Source organism: Mustelus asterias, unplaced genomic scaffold, assembly GCF_964213995.1.
Source record: "Mustelus asterias unplaced genomic scaffold, sMusAst1.hap1.1 HAP1_SCAFFOLD_201, whole genome shotgun sequence".
Lineage (NCBI taxonomy): Eukaryota > Metazoa > Chordata > Chondrichthyes > Carcharhiniformes > Triakidae > Mustelus > Mustelus asterias.
Window position 1 is genome coordinate 167,297 of NW_027590192.1, and position 25,340 is coordinate 192,636.

General features: G+C 46.0%; 3 protein-coding genes across 4 annotated transcripts in view; 2 read left to right on the plus strand and 1 right to left on the minus strand.

Annotated features, from left to right (window-relative positions):
* The window catches only part of LOC144485603 (uncharacterized), a gene marked incomplete at its 5' end in the record, with an annotated part of 51,572 nt that overhangs the window by 10,646 nt on the left and 15,586 nt on the right, over nt 1-25,340 (minus strand). The gene's annotated exons all lie outside the window — the stretch shown is intronic.
* Nucleotides 6,513-9,251, plus strand: LOC144485621 (uncharacterized). 2 transcript variants are annotated; one of them, XM_078203718.1, is made up of 2 exons: nt 6,513-6,677; nt 7,199-9,251. In XM_078203718.1, exon 2 carries the CDS (start codon nt 7,308-7,310, stop codon nt 8,343-8,345), a length of 1,038 nt encoding a protein of 345 aa, XP_078059844.1. In that variant the 5' UTR covers nt 6,513-6,677; nt 7,199-7,307; the 3' UTR covers nt 8,346-9,251. The 2 variants fall into 2 exon arrangements, with proteins under 2 accessions (XP_078059844.1, XP_078059845.1); XM_078203719.1 differs by having other exon boundaries at nt 6,513-6,642.
* On the plus strand, nt 9,965-17,523 carry LOC144485617 (uncharacterized). The gene is made up of 2 exons (XM_078203714.1): nt 9,965-10,021; nt 14,064-17,523. Exon 2 carries the CDS (start codon nt 14,247-14,249, stop codon nt 15,450-15,452), a length of 1,206 nt encoding a protein of 401 aa, XP_078059840.1. The 5' UTR covers nt 9,965-10,021; nt 14,064-14,246; the 3' UTR covers nt 15,453-17,523.

Consider the following 25,340-nt stretch of genomic DNA (forward strand, 5'->3'; position numbering starts at 1 on the left):
GAGACACCAGCGAATTCACACTGGGGAGAGACCATTCACCTGCTCTGTGTGCAAGGTGGGATTCACTCAGTCAACCCACCTGGTGTCACACCAGCGAGTCCACACGGGAGAGAGACCATTCACCTGTTTTGTGTGCAAAATGGGATTCACTCAGTCAACCCACCTGGTGACACACCAGCGAGTTCACACTGGGGAGAGACCATTCACCTGCTCAGAGTGTGGGAAGAAATTCAGTCGGTCGTTTCACCTTCTGATTCACCAGCGAATTCACTCTGGAGAGAGACCATTCACCTGCTCTGAGTGTGAGAAGGCATTCATTACATCAACAGAACTGTTGACACACCAGCGGATTCACACTGAGGATAACTCGTTCACCTGCTCCAAATGTGGGAAGGAATTCGCTAACTCTTCTAACCTGATCTGCCATCAACGGATTCACACTGACGAGAGACCTTTTAAATGCCCAGACCGTGGAAAGTGCTTTAAAAGTTTTGGGAACTTGACCCATCAACGGGTTCACACTCGAGTTCAGATGCTTTCACTGTGGGACTGAGTTCAGATAATCATCTCCTCTCACTGTAAACCAGCGAGTTCACACTGGGGAGAAACCATTCATCTGCTTCAAGTGTGGGAAAGGATTCAATCAGTCATCCAACGTGCTGACACACCAGCCAGATTGGAGTTTGCTGTTAATCACATCCAGAACTGAACTATATTTATTGGGGTCTGATGTTAACAATATCCAGTGCAGATTTAGATATTAGTATTCTGAGTTTTTAAAAAAAAATCAACTTTGCTTTAATTTTTGAATGACTGCATCTTCATTTGGGAGGCTGGGATTATCCCCGTTTCGAGGGAACTAAGGAATAGACCATAAGCCGTAGGAGCAGCATTCGGCCATTCAGCCTTCATTATAACAATGATCCCATTGTGATTTCTGCTGGTTGGGAAATGTGCGATATTAACGCCAGTCTGTCTTTCTTTAATTCCCTTCAAAGAACAAAGAACAGTACAGCACAGGAAACAGGCCCTTCGGCCCTCCAAGCCTGTGCCGCTCCTTGGTCCAACTAGACCAATCGTTTGTATCCCTCCATTCCCAGGCTGCTCATGTGACGATCCAGGTAAGTCTTAAAAGATGTCAGCGTGCCTGCCTCCACCACCCTACTTGGCAGCGCATTCCAGGCCCCCACCACCCTCTGTGTAAAAAACGTCCCTCTGATGTCTGAGTTATACTTCGCCCCTCTCAGCTTGAGCCCGTGACCCCTCGTGATCGTCACCTCCGACCTGGGAAAAAGCTTCCCACTGTTCACCCTATCTATACCCTTCATAATCTTGTATACCTCTATTAGATCTCCCCTCATTCTCCGTCTTTCCAAGGAGAACAACCCCAGTCTACCCAATCTCTCCTCATAGCTAAGACCCTCCATACCAGGCAACATCCTGGTAAACCTTCTCTGCACTCTCTCCAATGCCTCCACGTCCTTCTGGTAGTGCGGCGACCAGAACTGGACGCAGTACTCCAAATGTGGCCTCACCAGCGTTCTATACAGCTGCATCATCAGACTCCAGCTTTTATACTCTATACCCCGTCCTATAAAGGCAAGCATACCATATGCCTTCTTCACCACCTTCTCCACCTGTGTTGCCACCTTCAAGGATTTGTGGACTTGCACACCTAGGTCCCTCTGTGTTTCTATACTCCTGATGACTCTGCCATTTATTGTATAACTCCTCCCTACATTATTTCTTCCAAAATGCATCACTTCGCATTTATCCGGATTAAACTCCATCTGCCACCTCTCCGCCCAATTTTCCAGCCTATCTATATCCTGCTGTATTGCCCGACAATGCTCTTCGCTATCCGCAATTCCAGCCATCTTCGTGTCATCCGCAAACTTGCTGATTACACCAGTTACACCTTCTTCCAAATCATTTATATATATCACAAATAGCAGAGATCCCAGTACAGAGCCCTGCGGAACACCACTGGTCACAGACCTCCAGCTGGAAAAAGACCCTTCGACCACTACCCTCTGTCTCCTATGGCCAAGCCAGTTCTCCACCCATCTAGCCACTTCTCCTTGTATCCCATGAGCCTTAACCTTCTTAACCAACCTGCCATGTGGGACTTTGTCAAATGCCTTACTGAAATCCATATAGACGACATCCACGGCCCTTCCTTCATCAACCGTTTTTGTCACTTCCTCAAAAAACTCCACCAAATTTGTAAGGCACGACCTCCCTCTTACAAAACCATGCTGTCTGTCACTAATGAGATTGTTTCGTTCTAAATGCACATACATCCTGTCTCTAAGAATCCTCTCCAACAACTTCCCTACCACGGACGTCAAGCTCACCGGCCTATAATTTCCTGGGTTATCCCTGCTACCCTTCTTAAACAACGGGACCACATTCGCTATCCTCCAATCCTCAGGGACCTCACCCGTGTCCAAAGAAGCGACAAAGATTTCCGTCAGAGGCCCAGCAATTTCATCTCTCGTCTCCCTGAGCAGTCGAGGATAGATGCCATCAGGCCCTGGGGCTTTGTCAGTTTAAATGTTCCCTAAAAAACCTAACACTTCCTCTCTTGTAATGGAGATTTTCTCTAACGGGTCAACACCTCCCTCCGAGACACTCCCGGTTAACACGCCCCTCTCCTTCGTGAATACCGATGCAAAGTATTCATTTAGGATCTCCCCTATTCCCTTGGGTTCTAAGCATAATTCCCCTCCTTTGTCCCTGAGAGGTCCGATTTTCTCCCTGACAACTCTTTTGTTCCTAATGTATGCATAGAATGCCTTAGGATTCTCCTTAATCCTGCCTGCCAAGAACATCTCGTGACCTCTTTTTGCCCTTCTAACTCCCCGTTTGAGATCTTTCCTACTCTCTCTGTATTCCTCCAGAGCTCCATCTGTTTTCAGTTGCCTGGACTTAATGTACGCCTTCCTTTTCATTTTAATCAGATCCTCAATTTCCCTGGTTATCCACAGCTCTCGAATCCTACCTTTCCTATCTTTCCTTTTTACAGGCACATGCCTATCCTGCAGCCTTATCAATAGTTCCTTAAAAGACTCCCACATGCCAGACGCGGACTTACCCTCGAACATCCTCTCCCAATCAACATCCACCAATTCCTGCCTAATCCGGCTATAGTCAGCCCAGTCAATCCCAGTCCTCTGGTTACTGACCCGCATCAGTGGAACAGTTTCTCCCGATCTGCTCTATCAAACCACCCGTCCCCACCCCGATAATCTTGAACAGCTCCATGAAATCTCCATTTAAACTTCTTTGTTCTAAAGGGAACAAATTTGGGGGAGGCGATGCCTAATGGTATTATCGATAGACTATTGATCCAGAAACACAGCTAATGTTCTGGGGACCCGGATTCGAATCCACATTTTGAAAAAGATGAACAGTGTCTGTGGTACCTGCTGGATGTGGTGCAGCACATTTCCCAGGACATTGGAGCAGTAATGAATGAGGCCAGGATGACAGAGTCAAAACAACATTATATTCTTTATGCTTGAAACCTGTCTTAGAATTCTCTTCATTAACTGGACCATCAATGTGAGGGGAATTAGCATCTTCTGTAATTCCAGAGCCAAGAGACACTGATTACCCAGGGATGTTGTTCTGTAATTTACACTATCCCCCAGCAGGGCTCTTCACCCAGGCTGACAAGAGGCAGCTCAGTGTTAGTGATTTGTCACTGCTGCTGTTCCAGATGTTCAATATAGACTCAAGTTTAGAGAAAGGAGTGGAAATGGGTAATCAGAACTCTCACAATCCCTGGAGGGTAATGGTTACTTGAATTTCTCAAACATCGTGGTTTGTAAAGACACTGTTATTTCATCTCTAGTATTAGTCAGAATGGGCTGTATTCTCCACATGACAGGGCTGGAATTATCTATGTGGATGTGTGTCTATGAATGAAGATGTCTGTCTGGGTGTGGGTGTGTGTCTATGAATGAAGATGTCTGTCTGGGTGTGGGTGTGTGTCTATGAATGAAGATGTCTGTCTGGGTGTGGGTGTGTGTCTATGAATGAAGATGTCTGTCTGGGTGTGGGTGTGTGTCTATGAATGAAGATGTCTGTCTGGGTGTGGGTGTGTGTCTATGAATGAAGATGTCTGTCTGGGTGTGGGTGTGTGTCTATGAATGAAGATGTCTGTCTGGGTGTGGGTGTGTGTCTATGAATGAAGATGTCTGTCTGGGTGTGGGTGTGTGTCTATGAATGAAGATGTCTGTCTGGGTGTGGGTGTGTGTCTATGAATGAAGATGTCTGTCTGGGTGTGGGTGTGTGTCTATGAATGAAGATGTCTGTCTGGGTGTGGGTGTGTGTCTATGAATGAAGATGTCTGTCTGGGTGTGGGTGTGTGTCTATGAATGAAGATGTCTGTCTGGGTGTGGGTGTGTGTCTATGAATGAAGATGTCTGTCTGGGTGTGGGTGTGTGTCTATGAATGAAGATGTCTGTCTGGGTGTGGGTGTGTATCTATGAATGAAGATGTCTGTCTGGGTGTGGGTGTGTGTCTATGAATGAAGATGTCTGTCTGGGTGTGGGTGTGTGTCTATGAATGAAGATGTCTGTCTGGGTGTGGGTGTGTGTCTATGAATGAAGATGTCTGTCTGGGTGTGGGTGTGTCTCTATGAATGAAGATGTCTGTCTGGGTGTGGGTGTGTCTATGTTTGCCCATGTCTGTGTAAGAGACAGGGAGAGAGAGTGTGTTTGGATCTCTGTGTTTGGATATCTTTATGTGCTGCTCCTTCTTAGGTGGTTCCTCTCAAAGGTTCCTCTCCGGGTGATTTGAATAGAATCATTCAGAGATTCTTCATCCTGGGTGAATCCACAGGCTGACCATGTGCTGTGTAAAACCTGACATCCACACCACCAGACCCCACTTTTCCTGGAACAACATCAAGTGTTTGCTGCTTTCCTGATCCTTCCTTTTCCCTTCCTTTTCAATGATATCACTTCTCATTATTCTGAATTTCAGAGAGGACAGACTCATCCCACTGAATGTCCTCCAAGGACAACCGCCTCATCTCAGGAATCAATCCAGTGAAATTTAGTTGCACAAAGACAGAGATCGAATAGAACAAAGACCAAAAGAGGGAAATAGATAGAGACACAGACAGAGACTGTTCGAGTGAAAGAGACTGAGCGAGAGTTAGTCATAGTCATACAGTGCAGAAAACACCCTTCGACCCATAGAGTCTGCACCAACAATAGCTACCACTAAGCCCCATGCTAATCCCATTTTCCAGCACTTGTCCCATATCCTTATCTGAATGCTACAATATTTCAAGTGCTCATCCAAATACTTTTTAACGGTTGTTAAGTTTCCAGCCTCCACTACCTTCCCAGGCAGTTTATTACAGATTCCCACCACCCTCTGATTTTTTTTTTCTCAACTCTCCTCTGAATCTCTTGCCAGGTACCCTAAAACTATGTCCCCTCATGATTGACCCCTCAACCAAGGGTTCTACTCACCCGGTCCATATCCTTCATAATCTTATTCACCACAGTCATGTCCCCCTCAGCCTTCTCTGCTCTCAACACTCCAAACCTATCCAGTCTCCTTATAGCTCAAATGTTCCATCCCAGGCAACATCCTGGTGAATCTCCTCTGTACCCCCTCCAGTGCAATTACATCCTTCCTGGAGTGAGGTGACCAGAACTGCACACGGTACTCCAGCTGTGGCCTAACCAACATTCTGTACAGCTCCAACATTATCTCCTTGTTCTTATACTGTATGCCACGACTGATAAAAGCAAGTGTCTCTTATGCCTTGTTATCTATTCTATTCAGCAGCTCTGCTACCTTAAGTGAATAAGTACCCCAAGATCCATCTGCTTCTCTGATTTTACCTCGTGTCCTTCCATTCATTAATTATTTATTTATCTTGTTACTTCTTCCAAACTGCATCACTTCACACTTATCAAGGTTAAATACCATATTTTTAAAATTAATTTGTGGGACATGGGTGTTGCTCGCTGGCCATCCCTCGTTGCCCTTGAGAAGGTGGTGGTGAGCTACCTTCTTGAATCGCTGCAGTCCATGTGCTGTGGGTTTACCTACAATGCATTTCGGGAGGGAATTCCAGGATTTTGACCCAGCGACTGTGAAGGAATGGTGATATATTTTGAAGTCTACCAGTGTTCTGCCCATCTGACCAACCCAACTATATCTTGCTGCAACCTACGCCAGTGTGGGGTGGACTCTAAAAGGACCCTGGGTCTCTGGAATACTCGTCCAGTAACAATTCCACCATGCACATTGGCAGATGTATCAATTGGTTTAATAATTTTATATATTAACCCTGTAGTTCTGACCGTAATTGGATGACAAAATACAATTTTGTGTTGAAATTATTTCCTTCCTATGGCGGCGCTCTTACCCAGCATTCGCAGCGAGAGAGAATGTGCCGTATTGTCACAATGGGAGCCGCTTGCGCAGGCGTAGTACCTGATTCTGAGTGGAGCATGCGCTGTGCGGATTCGGACTGGCCCATGCGCAGTGTGGGTGCTGGAGCTGCAGGGAGGCGGGGGAGTGCAGAGGCTTCAGAAACAGCCAGTGGAGGAGGCCTCAAAACCCAGAATAAGAAACCCCCCCGGGCCCGAGTTTGCACCGACCCGGGGGGTAATTGCAGCAGCTCTACAATCGGGGAGGTGGTGGTAAAATCAGTGACACAGCCTAATGTTGTGGGGATGGGTTCAAGTCCCATCATGGAGCTGGGGGAGATTTAAATAGAATTCATAAAACGCTGGAAAATCTGGAATATAATTTCACTTGAGTAACCATTACAGCTGTGAACAATTTTAAAAACCCATCCTGTTTATTCATGGGAATCTGCTGTCTCTCCATAGACTTGTCAACATGCGATTCAGCCTCTAACTGCCCTCCTCAGGGGCAGGAAATAAATGCTGGTCTTGGCAATAAAACCACATCACATGAAACAGTGAAGGAGAAACACTGATGGACTTGGGTTAATGGCTGTCATCTTTCTCGGGGGCAGGACACAGGCACGGCTATCACTGTCCCTGTGACAAAATGTGAATTTCTATCCTGGACTGACACTGATAGATTTTGGAGTCTCCTTTTCCAGAGGGTGAGAAGGGGAGGATTTACACACAGTAAACTCAAACCAAGAGAAATATTTGCTTCAATTTTTAACTTTGGACTTTTTTTTAAACAGGATATTAGAAGTGCAGGAGTGGAAGGGAGAAAACTCAAACCAAACATCGCATCAGGATCTGACGCTATCGCCTAAATTATTGTAATCTGAATATCATTGGGTTTTGAACATGGAAGGGGAAAGCACGGTTATCAGTGGAGAGAAACCGTACACGTGTTCTGTGTGTGGACGAACATTCAGCCGATCATCTGGCCTGTTGAAACATAAATGCAGTCACAACAAGGAGAAACAATGGAAATGTGGAGACTGTGGGAAGAGATTCAGATTCCCATCTGAACTGAAAACTCATCGACACAATCACACTGGAGAGAGACCATTCACCTGCTCTGAGTGTGGGAAGGGATTCACTACCTCATCCATCTTGCTGACACACCGGCGAGTTCACACTGGGGAGAGACCGTTCACCTGCTCCAAGTGTGGGATGGGATTCATTTGTTCATCCCATCTGCTGAAACACCGGTGGGTTCACACTGGGGAGAGGCCATTCAACTGTCATGAGTGTGGGAAGGGATTCGCTACCTCATCAATCCTGCTGACACACCAGAGAGTTCACACTAGAGAGAGACCATTCAGATGCTCTGATTGTGGGAAGGGATTCCCTACCTCTTCTATCCTGCTGAAACACCAGCGAGTTCACACTGGAGAGAGGCCGTTCACCTGCTCTGATTGTGGAAAGGGATTCACTGATTCATCCTACCTGCTGAAACACCAGAGAATTCATAACAGGGAGAGGCCATTTATCTGCACCGAGTGTGGGAAGGGATTTACTCAGTCATTCAACCTCCTAAAACACCAGCGAGGTCACAACGGAGAGAGGCCGTTCACCTGCTCTGAGTGTGGGAAGGGCTTCAGTCAGTCATTCATCTTGTTGAAACACCAGCGAGTTCACACTGGGGAGAGGCCATTCACTTGCTCCAGTTGTGGGAAGGGATTTATTGATTCATCCACCCTGCAGAGACACCAGCGAGTTCACACCGGGGAGAGACCATTCACCTGCTCTGATTGTGGTAAGAGATTCAGTCAATCATCCAACCTGGTAAAGCACCAGCGAATTCACACTGGGGACAGGCCATTCACCTGCTCCGTGTGTGGGAAGGGATTCACTCAGTCACCTCACCTGCTGAAACACCAGCGTGTTCACGAGTGACTGCAAGGACTGGAGTTTGCTTTTAATCACATCAAGGTCCTGACTATTTTCATTGGTGTCTGTTTCTGCTGATAAATCCTAGCCCAGTTGGAAGGTTTATATTTTGGGTGGAACTCAAATACACAAGCTTTATGTTCAACACAGTGTGATGAATGCTTTTAATACCTCAAACATGTAAGTTCCATTTGAAGGGCTTCCCCCTCTCCCGTCTCCTCCATCCTCACCTCCAACAAGTGTGAGGAGCTCATGGAGCTTCTTTGTCACCAAGATTGAGACAATCTGATCAGCTGCCTCTGCTCCTTCCCTCTCTTCCATTCGCCCACCGGGCCAAACTGTCTTTAAATTTCCTTCTGGCCTGACTCTTGAACTCATAAATACAAACAGGAATGCTGTAAAAACACAGCGGGTCTGACAGCACCTCTGGCGAGAGAAATAGATTTAATGTTTTGGGAGGCACGGTAGCACAGTGGTTAGCACTGCTGCTTCACAGCGCCAGGGACCCAGATTTGATTCCCGGCTTGGGTCACTGTCTGTGTGGAGTTTGCACATTCTCCCCGTGTCTGTGTGGGTTTCCTCCGGGTGCTCCGGTTTCCTCCCACATTCTGAAAGACGTGCTGGTTAGGCGCATTGACCCGAACAGCTTGTCTGGACTTGCAGAATCTCACTGGCTGTCCTGTCTGGAGACAATACACATCTCTTTAACCTGTGCTTAATGCTCCCTCCACTCACATTGTTTGTACCTTTAAGACTTGATTATCTGTAAAGACTGCATTCCAATCATTATTCTGTAAATTGAGTTTGTGTCTCTGTGTGCCCTGTTTGTGAGCATTTCTCCACTCCACCTGACGAAGGGGCAGCGCTCCAAAAGCTAGTGGCATTTGCGACCAAATAAACCTGTTGGACTTTAACCTGGTGTTGTTAAACTTCTTACTGTCTTTATCCCAGTCAACGCCGGCATCTCCACATCATGGATTCAGTTCTCCAGCTCCTGTCTGCAGACTGACAATAAAACCAATGGCTCTTATTGGGGGTGTTGGGGCCTCCAGCGGGTATTTGTGAATCCTCCCCGCCCACCTCCCAGGGTTTCCTTCCTCCCCAGAGATCAGAGTCCTCATTGATTTGAGGCCAAAGTGTAACCTCTTATTTATTGTCCCCCTCCCCCATCCTCTGATGTGAACCATCCTCCAGTGGCTGAGCCAGGATGGGGCCGTTAACCTGGGCCTGTTCCCGGGAGGGAGGGAGAAGCCCCGCAGCTGCAAACCAGGGAGCTGACAATGATTCTGAAGGGTTTGCGGATCCACAAAGTGTTTCCAATTCCTCCCAGCCACCGCCTAACGCTGACTCCGCTTCTCCGGGACAAACAAGCGCCAAGGCCAGCAATGACACAGCGCATGCTCCACATCACAATGCCCGGGGATTGGTTGACGGCAGCTCCGGACCAATAGGAAGAGGGGGCGGGGCTGGTCCCCAACCAATCGGAGTGAATGAGGGGCGGGACTGGAGGACCGAGCGGGAGCGGCTGGTCCTCCAACCAATCGCACTGAATGAGGGCCCGGACCAATAGGAAGAGTTCCCTATTCTTTGCATGGGAGAGATGCACATGCGCAGTAAGCAACGGCGTTCGCCGCGTGGGTGAAAGCAACTGGAGAGAAGTTCCTCTGTCTCATCAGCAGCCGGTAAGGATGCAGAAACATAGAGGGAGCAATGGAAGCGGCGGATGGACGTAGAGGGTTTCTAAATATCTGGTGAAGGCCTCAAACCTCGAATATGAGCCCGTAGGTCCCGTGTTTGCAGTTTCGGGTCTTTGTCCCGAGACGAAGCTCAGGTTAACGGCCGCCATCTTGATCCAGCGGAGAGCAGAGCGCACGCGTTGGTGTCTTGGTGACGCAACCGTGACTGGGCGGGTCTTTGTGCTTCTGCTCCCACCGGGTCCTAATGCACCCATCGGGTCCTATGCATACTAACAATGAGCAATAGATTTTCAAACAGCTTCACCCACTCCCAGGCTGCACCTCACGTTTGCAGCCGAGAGAAGTTTATGGGTCATGTACATATTCAGTGTGAGAGGTTGCATCCCAGAGTACTTACATGAAGCGGTTACACGGCTTTTGTACTCGTTGGAGTTTAGAAGGTTGAGGAGGAATTTATTGAATCATCCAGGATACGGCGAGGCCTGGACAGAGTGGATCTGGAAAGGATGCTTCCACGAGTAGGAAAAACTGGAACCAGAGGGCACAACCTCAGACTAAAGGGATGATCCTTTAAAACAGAGATGAGGAGGAATTTCTTCAGCCAGAGAGTGGTCAATCTGTGGAACTCTGTTGCAGAAGGCTGTGGAGGCCAGGTCATTGAGTGTCTTTAAGATAGAGATAGATAGGTTGTTGATTAATAAGCAGATCAGGGGTTATGGGGAAAAGGCAGGAGAATGGGGATGAGAAAAATATCAGCCATGATTGAATGGTGGAGCAGACTCAGTGGGCCGAGTGGCCCAATTCTGCTCCGATGTCTTATAGCCTTTTCGTTACACTTCAGCCCCAGGCTCCTCATGTTTACATAGAAGCGGAAGTAGACCATTCAGCTCTTTGAGCATTCCCTGCCATTCATTATAGTCATGGCTGATCCTCAAATTCAATACCCTAATCCCACACCCCACCCCATAATATCCGTTTAGCCCCAAGAGATATATTGAATTGAAATCAGGCTCTACTTCCACTTTTGAGGAACGGAGATCCAAAGAGTCACAACCCACTGAGAGAAAAACATCTCATCTCTGTCTCTATGGGCAGCACTGTTTTTTAAATAGTGACCGCAAGATTCTCCCATTAGAGTAAACAACACTTCTAACAAGTTTTTAGAAGGTATTTTGAGAGACAGGATCTACAGGCATTTAGAGACACAAGGACTGATTAGAGATCGTCATGTGAGTGGCATTTAGAGACAGCATGGCTTTGGAGTGGAAAATCATATCTCACAAATTTGATTGAGTTTTTTGAAGGAGTAACCAAGAAGGTAGATGAGGGCAGTGCAGTTGATGTTCTCTACATGACCTTTCGCAAGGCCTTTGACAAGATACCACATGGTAAGTTGTTGCATAAGGTTAAATCTCTCGGGATCCAGGGTGAGGTGGCCAAATCGGTACAAAATTGGCTTGATGACAGAAAAAGTCTCACAACACCAGGTTAAAGTCCAACAGGTTTATTTGGTAGCACAAGCCACAAGCTTTCAGAACACTGCCCCTTCATGACAGAAGACAGAGGATGGTTGTAGAGGATTGTTTTTCAAAGTGGAGGCCTGTGACCAGCGGTGTGCCTCAGGGATTGGTGTTGCGTCCACTGTTATTTATCATTTATATTAATGATGTGGATGAGAATTTAGGAGGCATGGTTCGTAAGTTTGCAGACACCAGGATTGTGGCATAGTGGACAGTGAAGAAGATTATCTCTGATTGCAACAGAATCTTGATCAATTGGGCCAGTGGGCTGACGAATGCCAGATGGAGTTTAATTTAGATAAATGCAAAGTGATGCATTTTGGTAGATCAAACCAGGGCAGGACTTACTCAGTTAATGGTAGGGCATTGGGGAGAGTTATAGAACAAAGAGATCTAGGGGAACAGATTCATAGCTCCTTGAAAGTGGAGTCACAGGTGGACAGAGTGGTGAAGAAGGCATTCGGCATGCTTGGTTTCATTGGTCAGAACATTGAAAACAGGAGTTGGGACGTCTTGTTGAAGTTGTACAAGACATTGGTAAGGCCATACTTGGAATACTGTGTGCAGTTCTGGTCACCCTATTATAGAAAGGATGTTATTAAACGAGAAAGAGTGCAGAAAAGATTTACTAGGATGCTACCGGGACTTGATGGTTATAAGGCGAGACTGGATAGACTGGGACTTTTTTTTCTGGAGCACAGGAGGCATAGGGGTGATCTTATAGAGGTCTATAAAATAATGAGGGGCATAGATCAGCTAGACAGTCAATATCCTTTCCCAAAGGTAGGGGAGTCTAAAACTAGAGATCATAGGTTTAAGGGGAGAGATAAAAAGAGTCGAGAGGGGCAATATTTTCATACAGAGGGTGGTGAGTGTCTTGAATAAACTGCCAGAGGTAGTATAGAGGCGGGTACAGTTTTGTCTTTTGAAAAGCGTTTAGACAGTTACATGGGTAAGATGGGTAGAGAGGGATATGGGCCAAATGCGGGCAATTGGGACTAGCTTCGGGGTTAAAAAAAGGGGCGGCATGGACAAGTTGGGCTGAAGGGCCTGTTTCCATGCTGTAAACCTCTATGACTCCTCTCCACATCCAAGACCTTTCAGGATGTGAAAGGTTTAAGTTAAGTTGCCTCTTACTCTTTTAAACTCGAGCAGAAGCTAAACTCGAGCAGAGACTGTCTCACTGCTCCTCATCAGACAATCCACCTATTCCAGGTGTTAGTCGACTAAACCTACTATGAACTTCTTCTAATGCACTTATATTTTTCCTTAAATAAGGAAATCGATAATGTAGACATTGCTCCAGATACAGACTCACCGTGTGCAACTGAAACATAACTTCACTGCTTTTACTCCATTCCCCTCATAATAAATAATAGCTTTCTGAATTAGTTGTACCTGGATTTTCTATCGTGATGGATTATGGATATTTTTTGTTCCAGGGGGTTAGAAAGGGAGGATTTACACACAACAAGCTCAAACCAAGAGAAAATGTTGTCTCTTCTGATATGGGCTTTCTGAATGGGATAAGTAGGGAGATGTGAATGGAATGTTTCCACTTGTTGGTTTTTCCTTTACTGGGAACCATGAACAGACAACAAATAAATCAAACAGGAAAATAGGAGATGTTTCTTTCTTCAGACAGTTGTTAGAATTTGGAACTCACTGCGACTGGAAGTGGTTGACACAAATACTTTAGATGCTTTCAAAAGGAAAATATATGAGCTTATGAGCGAAAAGGGATTGGAAAAATCAACTGAAAAGCTGAGATGTGGTGATCAGAATGAGAGGAGACTCATGTGGAGTATAAACTCCAGTACAGACTCGATAAACCGAATGGCCTGTTTGTGTATTGTCACAGACAGAACAAACAATTCTCATTCCCTGTTCAAAGATAATAACAATCAGCTCCTAATGATCCGAGTGACTGTCAGATCTCAACGTGATGTTTTGTTTGTGTTTTCTTGCTGTAAATCCTCCTTTCCATTATCCTGTAAAGGGAATTTACAAAAGTCATCACTGTCAGTTCAGGATAGATATATTCATAGAATTCCACAGCTCGGAAGGAGGCTATTTGGCCCATCAAGTCAAGTCTCCGACAGAGCATCCCACCAAGGCCCCAACAACATAACCCAACTTATTTACCCCACTAATCTCCCTAACCTACACATCCTGGGGGAAAAATTGATAATTTAGCATGGCCAATCCACCTAACCTGAATATCTTTGGACTGTGGGAGAAAACCGGAGCACCCGGAGGAAACCCACGCAGACAAGTAGAGAATGTGCAAACTCCACACAGCAGCGCTCTGAAAGCTAGTGGCGTTTGTTACCAAATAAACCTTTTGGACTTTAACCTTGTGTTGTTAGACTCCTTACTGTGTAAACTCCACACAGACAGGTAACCAAGGCCGGAATCGAACCCAGGTCCCTGGCGCTGTGAGGCAGGAGTACTAACCACTGTGCCACCGTGCCAGCCACGTAATTCTTTGTAAACTTATTTTGCAGGAAATAGAAGAGGAGGATTTGCAGTCTGGACAAACAAATCTCACGTCAGACAGAGTCAATCAATTCATTGGGATTTGAAGATTTGTGCATCTGAAGGGATTTAATTGACCATCTCAGTTGGAAACTGGTGAGAATCTGTTTCCTTGCTCCTCCTGTGGGGAGGGATTGATACAGCTGGAAAACATGCTGACACGACAGCGAGCTCGCAATAGTGAGAGTTCATCCACCTGCTCCGTGTGTGGGAAGAAATTCATGTGTTCGTCCAACCTGCTGGCTCACCAACTCGATCACATTATTCAGAAGCCTCTTCAAAGCTCTGACTCTGGGGAAAGCATTGAAACCTCTGAGGAACAGGCCCAACACCAGCTCCTTCACACTGACGAGAGACCGTTCAGCTGCTCCCACTGCGGGAAGAGGTTCAGCCAGTCCTCCCGCCTTGCAGAGCACCAGCTCCTTCACACACACGAGAGACCGTTCAGCTGCTCTCACTGTGGGGAGTCATTCAGCGACTCAGTGCATCTCACTGAGCACCAACAAGTTCACACCAAGGACAGGCCATTCAGCTGCTCTCAGTGTGGGAAGAGATTCACTCAGTCCTCCCACTGCACCGTTCACCAACAGATTCATTTTCAGAAGAGACATTTTAAATGCTTTAAATGTGAGAAGACCTTCAAAAGAAGGATTAGTCTGCTGAGACACCAGGGCACTCACACTGGGGAGAGGCCATACGTTTGCCCTGTGTGTGGGAAAACATTTACTTGTTTGCAGCATCTGCTAAGTCACCGGCCTATTCACACCGGGGAGAAGGCATTCAGCTGCTCTGTGTGTGGGAAGGCTTTCACGGAGTCATCCAGCCTCCGGAGACACCGCCGCACTCACACAGGGGAGAAGCCGTTCTCCTGCTCCATTTGCGGCAAAAGATTTGCTCAGTTTTCCTACTGCAATCAACACCAACGCATTCACTCTGATAAGAGACCTTTTCAATGCTCAGAATGCAATAAGACCTTTAAAAGAAGTGATGATCTGCTGAAACACAAACACATTCACACCGGAGAGAGGCCGTTCCTGTGCTCCGTGTGTGGAAAGGGATTCGCTCAGTCGTCTGGCCTGCTGAGACACCAACGCATTCACACCGGGGAGAAGCCGTTCACCTGCTCTGTGTGTGGGAAGGGATTCACTGATTCATCCTATATGCTGAAACACCAGCGAGCTCACACTGCGACAGAACCGTTCACCTGCTCCCTGTGTGGGAAGGGATTCACTGATCCATCCCGCCTGCAGAGACACCAGCGAGTTCACACTGGGGCAAAACCTTTCAACTGCTCCATGTGTGGGAAGGGATTTAATCAGTATTACAGCCTGCTGAAACATAGACGACTTCATGTGTGACCGGCAACGTTGGATTCTGTTGTTTCTGCGCCCTGAGATAAACAATAACAATTGGATGAATAGGGGAGGCAGTGGCACAGTGGAATTATCACTGGACTCAGGGTAAGGCTCTGGGGACCCAGGTTCGAATCCCACCACAGGCAATGGTGAAATTTGTATTCAATTAAAATCTTGGATTAAAAGTCTAATGACAAACCTCAACCTTTAATCAATTGTCGTAAAAACCCATTTGATTCAGTAACGCCCTTTAGAAAAGGAAACCTGCCATCCTTACTTGGTCAGGCCTACATGTGACTCCAAACCAGCAATGTGGTTGACTCTCAAATGCCCTCTGAAATGGAGGGCAGATAGGGATGGGAAAGAAATGCTGGCCCAGCAAGTGACGCCTACATTCCGTAAAAATGAACTTAAAAAAGTTCCTCAGTATCTCAGTAACCTGCTCCAGCCCCACAACACTCTGTGTAAATACAAGTTGTTGATGATTATGCCCTGAGATAGATAACGTGAACCCGATTCCCCTCGTCCGCCAACTCGGCAACTTCTTCACAAAAAGTAAAGCACATGGGATTGGGGCTGTTGTACTGAGATGGGTAGAAAACTGACTGGCAGACAGGAAACAAAGAGTAGGATTAAACGGGTCTTTTTCCAACTGGCAGGCAGTGACTATTTGGGTAACGCAGGATCAGTGCTGGGGCCTCAGTTACTCACCTGCCATAGGTCTTGTTTTTTTCCCCCTGTTTATTATGCATCATTTTTAAATTGTTGCTTCCTAAGAATCTAATTTAAAACCATGGATAAACTCAAACCACTTTTGGAAAATCTGTGACTCTCTGATCAAGAATCGTCCTGACTACTGCACACCATTCTGGTCAGCGTATTATTAAAAAAAATATCCAGGCACTGGAAAGGAGAGGATTTATATGATGAGATTTTAATGCAGAAGGCAGCTCACCACCACCTTCTCAAGGGCAATCAGGGATTAGCCATAAATGCTGGCCAAGCCAGCAATGCCCACATCCCATAAATGATTTTCAAAACGTGTGTGTTTTTTTTTATCAGGAAAGGATTGACAGGCTAGTTCTTCTTTCTTGAGAAATGAAGGCTGAGGGGTAACCTGAGCAGAGGTCCTCAAATTTATAAAATGCTTTGATACAGAAATAGTGTTTCCTCTTGTGGGGAAGAGCAAAAAGTAAAGTTTATTTATTAATCACAAGTAGGCTTAGATTAACACTGCAGTGAAGTTACTGGGAAACTGGAGACAATCAATATAAAACAGTCACTAAGAAATCCAATCGGAAATCCAGGATAAATTTCTCTACACAAAGAGTGGCGAGAATATGGAAATCACAACTACAGGGAGTGAAATGAACAGTACAGATGTCTTTCAGGGGAATCTCAACAAGTACTTATGAATGATTTTATAGTTCATTCAGGATTTATTTCAAAACGACTAAAAGTGACAGGAGATAATTTGCAGGGTGTGAGACTCTGTGTGTGAGGGTGTCTGTGAGTGTGTGTGTTGCTTTTCATTGGTGTCATAGAAACCTTCCTCTTTCTGAGCAGACAATCTGGCTCCTGAATGAGGTGAATTGTACAACTCAGAGATTCTCCATTCAGAATGACCATGTGCTGTGTAAAACAGGCATTCGGCCTCTGATCTTCGGGTAAGCATTCTCCAAGGCAGCCTTCACGACACAACAACGCAGAGTCGCTGAGCAGAGACTGATAGCCAAGTTCCGCACACATGAGGATGGCCTCAACCGGGATCTTGGGTTCATGTCACACTATCTGTAAACCCCACAACTTGCCTGGACTTGCAAAATCTCACTTACTGTCCTGGCTGGAGACAATACACATCTCTTTAACCTGTGCTTAATGCTCCCTCCACTTACATTGTCTGTACCTTTAAGACTTGATTACCTGTAAAGACTTGCATTCCAACCATTATTCTGTAAATTGAGTTTGTGTCTTTATATGCCCTGTTTGTGAACAGAACTCCCACTCATCTGACGAAGGGGCAGCGCTCCGAAAGCTTGTGTGGCTTGTGCTACCAAATAAACCTGTTGGATTTTAACCTGGTGTTGTGAGACTTCTTACTGGGCTTACCCCAGTCGAACACCGGCATCTCCACATCATGGAATCTCTCTCCACAGTTGCTGTCAGACTTGCTGAGGTTTTGCAGCATTTTCTGTTTTGAAGTCAGTGCTTTGCTGTGTTGTCCCTGTGCTCCATCCCCACTCTGATTGTATTGGAGCCTGTGTGTGTCACTGTTACACTCAGAGTAAGTCAGTGCTTTGCTGTGTTGTCTCTGTGCTCCATCCCCACTCAGATTGTATTGGAGCCTGTGTGTGTCATTGTTACACTGAGACTCTGTCACTGTTATTATTGGACAAACAGCAAGCCACCGTCACAATGCCCGGCTGATTGACGGTAGCGCGGACCAATGGGAAGAGAAGGGGCTGGAGGACCAGCCTTTCCCGCTCGGACCTCCAACCAATCACAGTGAATGAGGGGCGGAGCTGGAGCATGCGCATTGTGGGTAATGGGGACGGAGACGGGCTGTTTTTTCGGCTCGGAGATAGATTAGCGGTGATTGACGGTACGGAGGGGGCGAGGGATCTCGCGGGTGGACGGAAACGCTGCGTAAGCAGGTTGTGTCAGCCACGAACCTCGGTAAAGAGCTTCACGGACCCAGTTTGTACCGAGCGGTACCGCAGCTCCTCATGGTCGGGCCGTGTTCATGGCCGCCATCTTTATTGGGGGCAATATGCAACAAGGCGCATGCGCAGGCCGGCATCGTTTTAGGGGGTAATATTGTCAATGAGTGGGAGGAGCTTGTTCCCCAGTGTTCAGAATGGAGACAACTTGTCCATCAAACTGCATCAACCCTCTGAGTCCCAATGTCTTATTGACGAGGCAGAGCGGTGGCAGAGAAGGAAAGAAAGGGAAATAGCTTTGACAAACGGTCATCTGGCCTCAACGTCAGCTCTTTTCTCTCCTCACAGATGCTGCCAGACCTGCTGAGATTTTCCAGCATTTTCTCTTTTGGAAAGGGAAATAAATTCTGCTTTCCAGATCCCACTATATCATGGGATTTCTTTCCCATTCATCTTCTGTTCCACCATCCTTATAGGCAGCGAGTTCCAGATCATGTGCTCTCCCTACCCAAGTATAAATCTTCCTCAAATGCCTGCTCTATCACGATTCAAATAATGTCCTGTATATTACACTTGTATCCAGTATTATAGACATCTGTCTGGCAGCCTGCATGGAGATTTTCAACTCCCTGTGTCCAGGACAGGCAGCAGTGAGCATGGATCTGTCAATCAGCCTCAATCAGCACCTTCAGGAGAATTGGGAGGGTGAATATTAGATACAGCAGAGTGAGAATGGAGGGAGAGTGTGTGGAATGGAGATTCACAGCTTTTGGGGAATGAGAGAGGAAAGAATGTTCCATAGAAACTTGAACTGTCTGTTCTGAACTTCTATCTTGTACTGACATTGATGACTTTTGTAAATTCCTTTTACAGGATATTAGAAGGTGAGGATTTACAGACAGAAATCTCAAACCAAACGTCACATCAATATCTGACAGAGGCCTCAATTCGTCGGGACCTGAATATTATCGACCTTTGAATCCAGAATGGAAATGTTTCTCTGTTCTGTCTGCTTCAGGAGATTTTAAATTTCAGTGTCACTGGAAAAGCACCGAGACACATACACACCCGAGTAAGAGTGCTCCAGTGCACTGAGTGTGGAAAGAGCTTTAACCAGTTACACAGCCTGAAAATACATCGCAGCATTCACAGCGGGGAGAGACTGTACCCGTGTTCTGTGTGAGACTTAACTGATTGTTTAACCTGGAGAGTCACAAGGACACCCGCACCATGGAGAAACCGTGGAAATGTGGGGACTGTGGGAAAGGATTCAGTTTTCCATCTCAGCTGGAAATTCATCGACGCGGTCACACTGGGGAGAGGCCGTTCACCTGCTCTGTGTGTGGGAAGGGATACACTCAGATAATTGATTTACAGAGACACCAGCGAGTTCACACTGGGGAGAGGCCGTTCACTTGCTCTGAGTGTGGGAAAGGATTCACTCGGTTATCCAGTCTGCAGAGACACCATCGATTTCACACTGGGGAGAGACCTTTCATCTGCTCTGTGTGTGGGAAGGGATTCACTCAGTTAATTGATTTGCAGAGCCATCAGCGAGTTCACACTGGGGAGAGGCCGTTCACTTGCTCTGTGTGTGGGAAAGGATTCAGTGTGGCATCAGGCCTGCGGAGACACCAGTTAGTTCACACTGGGGAGAGGCCGTTCACTTGCTCTGTGTGTGGGAAAGGATTCAGTCAGTTGCCCTACTTGTTGAGGCACAATGTCACTCACACCCAAGAGAGACCCTTTAAATGCTCTGACTGTGGGAGGGATTTCAAAAGCTCTCAGCTAATGATGTCCCACCAGCGCATTCACACTGAGGAGAGACCTTTCAGCTGCTCTCACTGCACAAAGAGATTCAGATCGTCATCTGCCCTGCGGACACACCAGCGAGTTCACACTGGGGAGAGACCATTCACCTGCACCGTGTGTGGGAAGGGATTCACTCAGTCATCCCGACTGCAGAAACACCAGCGAGTTCACAAGTCATAGAGTCATACAGTACAGAAGAGGCCTTTCAGCCCATCGAGTCTGCACTGACAAAACTATACTAAATTTACACTCATCCATTTTCCAGCACTTGGCTGATGGTGTTTGAACTGTCAAAACATTCAAGTGCTCATCCATGTGCTTTTTAAAGGTTGTGAGTTTTCCCGCCTCCACTGCCCTCCCAGACAGTGAATTCCAGACTCCCACCACCCTCTGGGTGAAAACATTTTTCTTCAAATCCCCCAAAACCTCCTGCCCCTCACCTTAAAATGATGCCCCCTCGTTATTGACCCTTCAACTAAGGGGAACAGCTGCTTCCTATCCACCCTGTCCATACCCCTCACAATCTTATACACCTCAATCATGTCCCTCCTCAGCCTTCTCTGCTCTAAAGAAGACAATCCAAGCCTATCGAGTCTCTCCTTATAGCTCAGCTGCTCCATCCCAGGGAACATCCTGGTGAACCTCCTCTGCACCCCCTCCAGTGCAATCACGTCCTTCCTATGGTGAGGCGACCAGTACGAGTGCGAACTGGGGTCAAGCAGGGCTGCGTCATTGCACCAACGTTCATCCCCACCTTCCCCGCAGCAACACTCCACCCCAGCACCATGAAGCTCCCTGCTGGAGTCGAGCTAACCTACTGGACCAGTGGGAAGCTTTCAATGTCCCACCCCTCCAGGCCAGAACCAAGACCAGCCCAGCCTCAGTCATCAGGCTGCAGTATGCAGACTCTGGGGGGGGGGAAGTGATGGCCTAGTGGTATTATCACTAGACTATTAATCCAGAAACTCAGCTAATATTTTGGGGACCCCGGGTTTGAATCCCGCCACGGCAGACGGTGGAATTTGAATTCAATAAAAAAAATTAAGAATCTACTGATGACCATGAAACCATTGTCGATTGTCGGAAAAACCCATCTGGTTCACTAATGTCCTTTAGGGAAGGAAATCTGTTGTTCTTACCTGGTCTGGCCTACATGTAACTCCAGAGCCACAGCAATATGGTTAACTCTCAACTGCCCTCGGGTAACTAGGAATGGGCAATAAATGTTATGATGTGGAGATGCCGGCGTTGGACTGGGGTAAACACAGTAAGGAGTCGAACAACACCCCCAGGTTAAAGTCCAACAGGTTTATTTGGTAGCAAACGCCACTAGCTTTCGGAGCGCTGCTCCTTCGTCAGGTGAGTGGGAGATCTGCTCATACACAGCTCATACACACGAGGACGGCCTCAACCGGGATCTTGGTTCATGTCACACTATCTGTAACTCCCACAGCTTGCCTGGACCTGCAGAGTCTCACTGGCTATCCTGTCTGGAGACAACACACATCTCTTTAACCTGTGCTAATGCTCCCTCCACTCAAATTGTCTGCACCTTCAAGACTTGATTAGCTGTAAAGACTTGCATTCCAATCATTATTCATTGTTCTGTAAATTGAGTTTGTGTCTTTATGTGCCCTGTTTGCTGTGTATGAGCAGATCTCCCACTCACCTGATGAAGGAGCAGCGCTCTGAAAGCTAGTGGCGTTTGCTACCAAATAAACCTGTTGGACTTTAACCTGGTGTTGATAGACTCCTTACAATAAATGTTAGCCAGCCAGTGATACCATGTCCCACAAATGAATGAAAAAGATGTCTGTCTGATCTACAAACTATTGTCAACACATTCACTGAGGCAGATGAGAGAATGGGCCTCTGACTAAACATCCGGGAAACAAAGGTTCTCTCGCAGCCCAATACAACTCCCCTCCTGACCATCAAGATCCACGGTGAGCCCTACACCTCGGGAGCCCCCTGTCGGCACGGGCAGACATCAACGATGAAATCCAGCATCAACTCCAATGGGCCAGTGCAGGCTTCGGACGCCTGAGGAACAGAGTTCAAAGCCCAAGACCTCAAATCCAGCACCAAGCTCATGGTCTACAGAGCAGCCGTGGTCCCTGCCCTCCTGTATCCATCAGAAACATGGACAATGTACAGCACACACCTCAAATCCCTGGAGAGATGTCACCAACGTTGCCTCCACAAAATCCTGCAAATCCACTGGCAGGATAGGCATACCAATGTGAGTGTCCTCTCCCAGGCCAATATCCCCAGTATCGAGGCACTGGTCACACTTGACCAGCTGTGATGGGCGGGCCACATTGTCCGCAAGCCCCGAAACAAGACTCCCGAAACAAGTGCTGTACTCCGAGCTCCGCAATGGCAAACTGTTGGAGAAAATTCCTAATAGGTTGGAGAAATTTTAAACCATGAGGCATCTCAGACACTAACAGAACTACCAGCATTGAGTTAAATGACTCTAAATCAGACACAGAAGCGAACAAGGGAACAGTCTACACACACGAACGTAGTAAAAGATTTATACAATTAATTCTGATTTAAACATGAATTTTCTGATTTTAAAATGTATGTGAGCTGTATTTTTAAAAGCAATTGTAAACTTTAGCCAAAGGCAGGCTGCTGCAAGGCATGATGGTACAGGGACACTGACAGACAGGCTACATTCTTCAGAACAATGAAGCCACAGAATGTGACAACCTTTATCAGCGAAGTTTCTAACAGAAAGGTTCTCAAGGCAGCTTCATGAATAGGATTGATTCACACTGTCCAGATAAGACAGTGTCTTCTCAGACATGAGAACGTGCATTTGTCTGGTTTGGCCAGTGGCGGAGTAAGAGCCAGTGGGAACATTAACTCTGACCTTTGTAGCTAAGCGTCTGGCGTTGCTAAGCAATAGGGGGATGAAGTGTCTGGATTCTACTGATCATTAAATCCCATTGTGTCAGAGGATAAAATGCAATTGGCTAAAGTATATGACGTGTAATTAAGGATTTATTTGTATAGAAAATGATTTGTTCACACCTAATGAAAGGCAGGAGAATTTCTGATGAAGAATGTATAATTGATCCAGCCGAAGCATTGTATGTCAGAGTTATTGAAGAAATAAGGATGCTTCTCTTCGAGAGAGGCATTACACTGTCCAATAATTTCTCCCTTCGATTGTTGGTCAGATAAAAGATGTGTCTTTAAACTGGGACACTGGCTTTCTTGAGTCTTTGTATTGTCTGAAGTTTTTGGCGATACCTGGTCTCCAGTGGTAATGTACCCAGTGTGTTTTGGGGAATGAACTCAGAAGAATCATTCAACACTCAAGCCTGATTCAATTGACAAACAGTTTATTGAGTTACGCCAGCGGGGAGAAGCCACAGGGGCTGACCATGTGCAACTCCACCCAACAAAGAATATCATCAATTCATATCCAGTTACTCAGCCCATCCCAGCTGGACACAATCCAATCAGAATGGTGATAGATTACATACATTATATATCGGTCCAATGAAATTAGTATCTGGGCATCATGGGGCTTTGTGATCAGCTCATGAACAGATTGGTGCCCCCATCATGATGTTTTCCAGACCACCTTAGCTTGGGCTTTCTTTGTACATAGACTCCCTTAGTTTGAAAAGGGGTGGACTAAAAGTTCTCGAATGGACGTCAGTACCCTTCCTTTGTTTTAATCTAATGACCACACGGTCTGGGAAACATTTCTATTTAATAATCTCTCCTTTTAAACTCTTTTCTTCAGTATCCAATTCCAGAATTTCCCTTTTCATTGTGTCAGGAATAAATCTTTTGACCTTACATAATAACTAGGAGCAGGAGTAGGCCATCTGGCCCCTCACGTTCTCTGCGCCATTCAATAAGATCATGGCTGATCATTTCGTGGACTCAGCTTCATTTACCCACCCGCTCACCATAACCCTTAATTCCTTTACTGTTCAAGAATTTATCTATCCTTGCCTTAAAAACATTCAACAAGCACTGGCAGGGAATGTCACAGAAGGCGCCGGAGTGTGGCAACTCGGGGAATTTCACAGTAACTTCACTGTAGTGTTAATGTAAGCCTGATTTGTGATTAATAAATAATAAATAAACAGACTTTGGATGAAGAAGTTCCTCCTTGATTCAGTCCTAAATCTGCTCCCCCTTATTTTGAGGCAATGCCCCCCAGTTCGAGTTTCACCTGCCAGTGGAAACAACCTCCCTGCTTCCAATCTATTCCCATAATTTTAGATGTACTATATTTCATAATTTTATATGTTTCTACAAGTGCTCCTCTCATTCTTCTGAATTCCAATGAGTATCGTCCCAGTCCACTCAGTCTCTCCTCATAAGCCAACCCTCTCAACTCTGACAGGAAGTTTAACCAAAGATCAATCCAGTACAGGATTGGTCAGAGTCATTTCACATGTCTCAAATTGTAACTAAGCATGACAAATTAAAACTCTCATTCTTAAATGTGTGAATTGTATCCGGATTAAAATTCCCACATGTTTAGTAAAATATCCTGGAATCCTGTCTCTGGCCAGTAAATATGGTTCCATGGTCATAGAGTTTGAAAAAAAATCTTTATTAATTACACTTCGTTTTTAAAATTTGTTTGATTTAAATCACAGACAGAAATCCTCAAAGCTTGAAGCTTTCAACCACAAATATCATCCACACACAAGCAGAGAAACCTTAGCATGTGCTTTACAACAATGACCAAATGAATTCCCAAAGCGTTCTTGTGGTTCTGTTTTTAAACTTCCAAAAATACCTTTAATTAAAGACTCAAAATAAGATTAAATCCCCAGAAAGATAAACCTTAACAAATGTAGCCCAAAACAATGATAAAACACATCTACAAACATCCACATAAAACAAACAAAACACACAGATTCTCACAGCTCGTAAATTTCAAACAATGAATCCTCAGCATTCTCTCTCTCTCGCAGCTATAGCTTCTTAAAGCAACAGAGCACTACAAGTTCACAACTCCTTAATTAAAATAAGATACAAGATGCTTAATTCTCCTCTATTATCACTCAAACTTTTTTTTGTTCCATCGAATGGTAGGATTAGAACCATTAGAATCTACTCTCAGAGATCCGCTTTTCAGTCCAGTGCTACTTGGAGTATACCGTCACTTCACCGACTATCAGGTCACAAGTCCCTCACAAATTTATGATAAAATAATTGATATGATGCCTGAGAACGCTTCTTAACTTCTGAACCAACTACCTACTGCTGTTTGATGATTGGTCAGATCCCCTTTTTACAGATTCGGGAATCTCAGCCGCTGACCAGTCCTGGAATAAGTTTAATTCTCACTCATTCTGAGTAAATATTCTCACCAGGTCCTCTGTCAGGGCCCTGCTAAGCAGCTTTAATGGTCCGTGATTGCAGAAACTGAGCA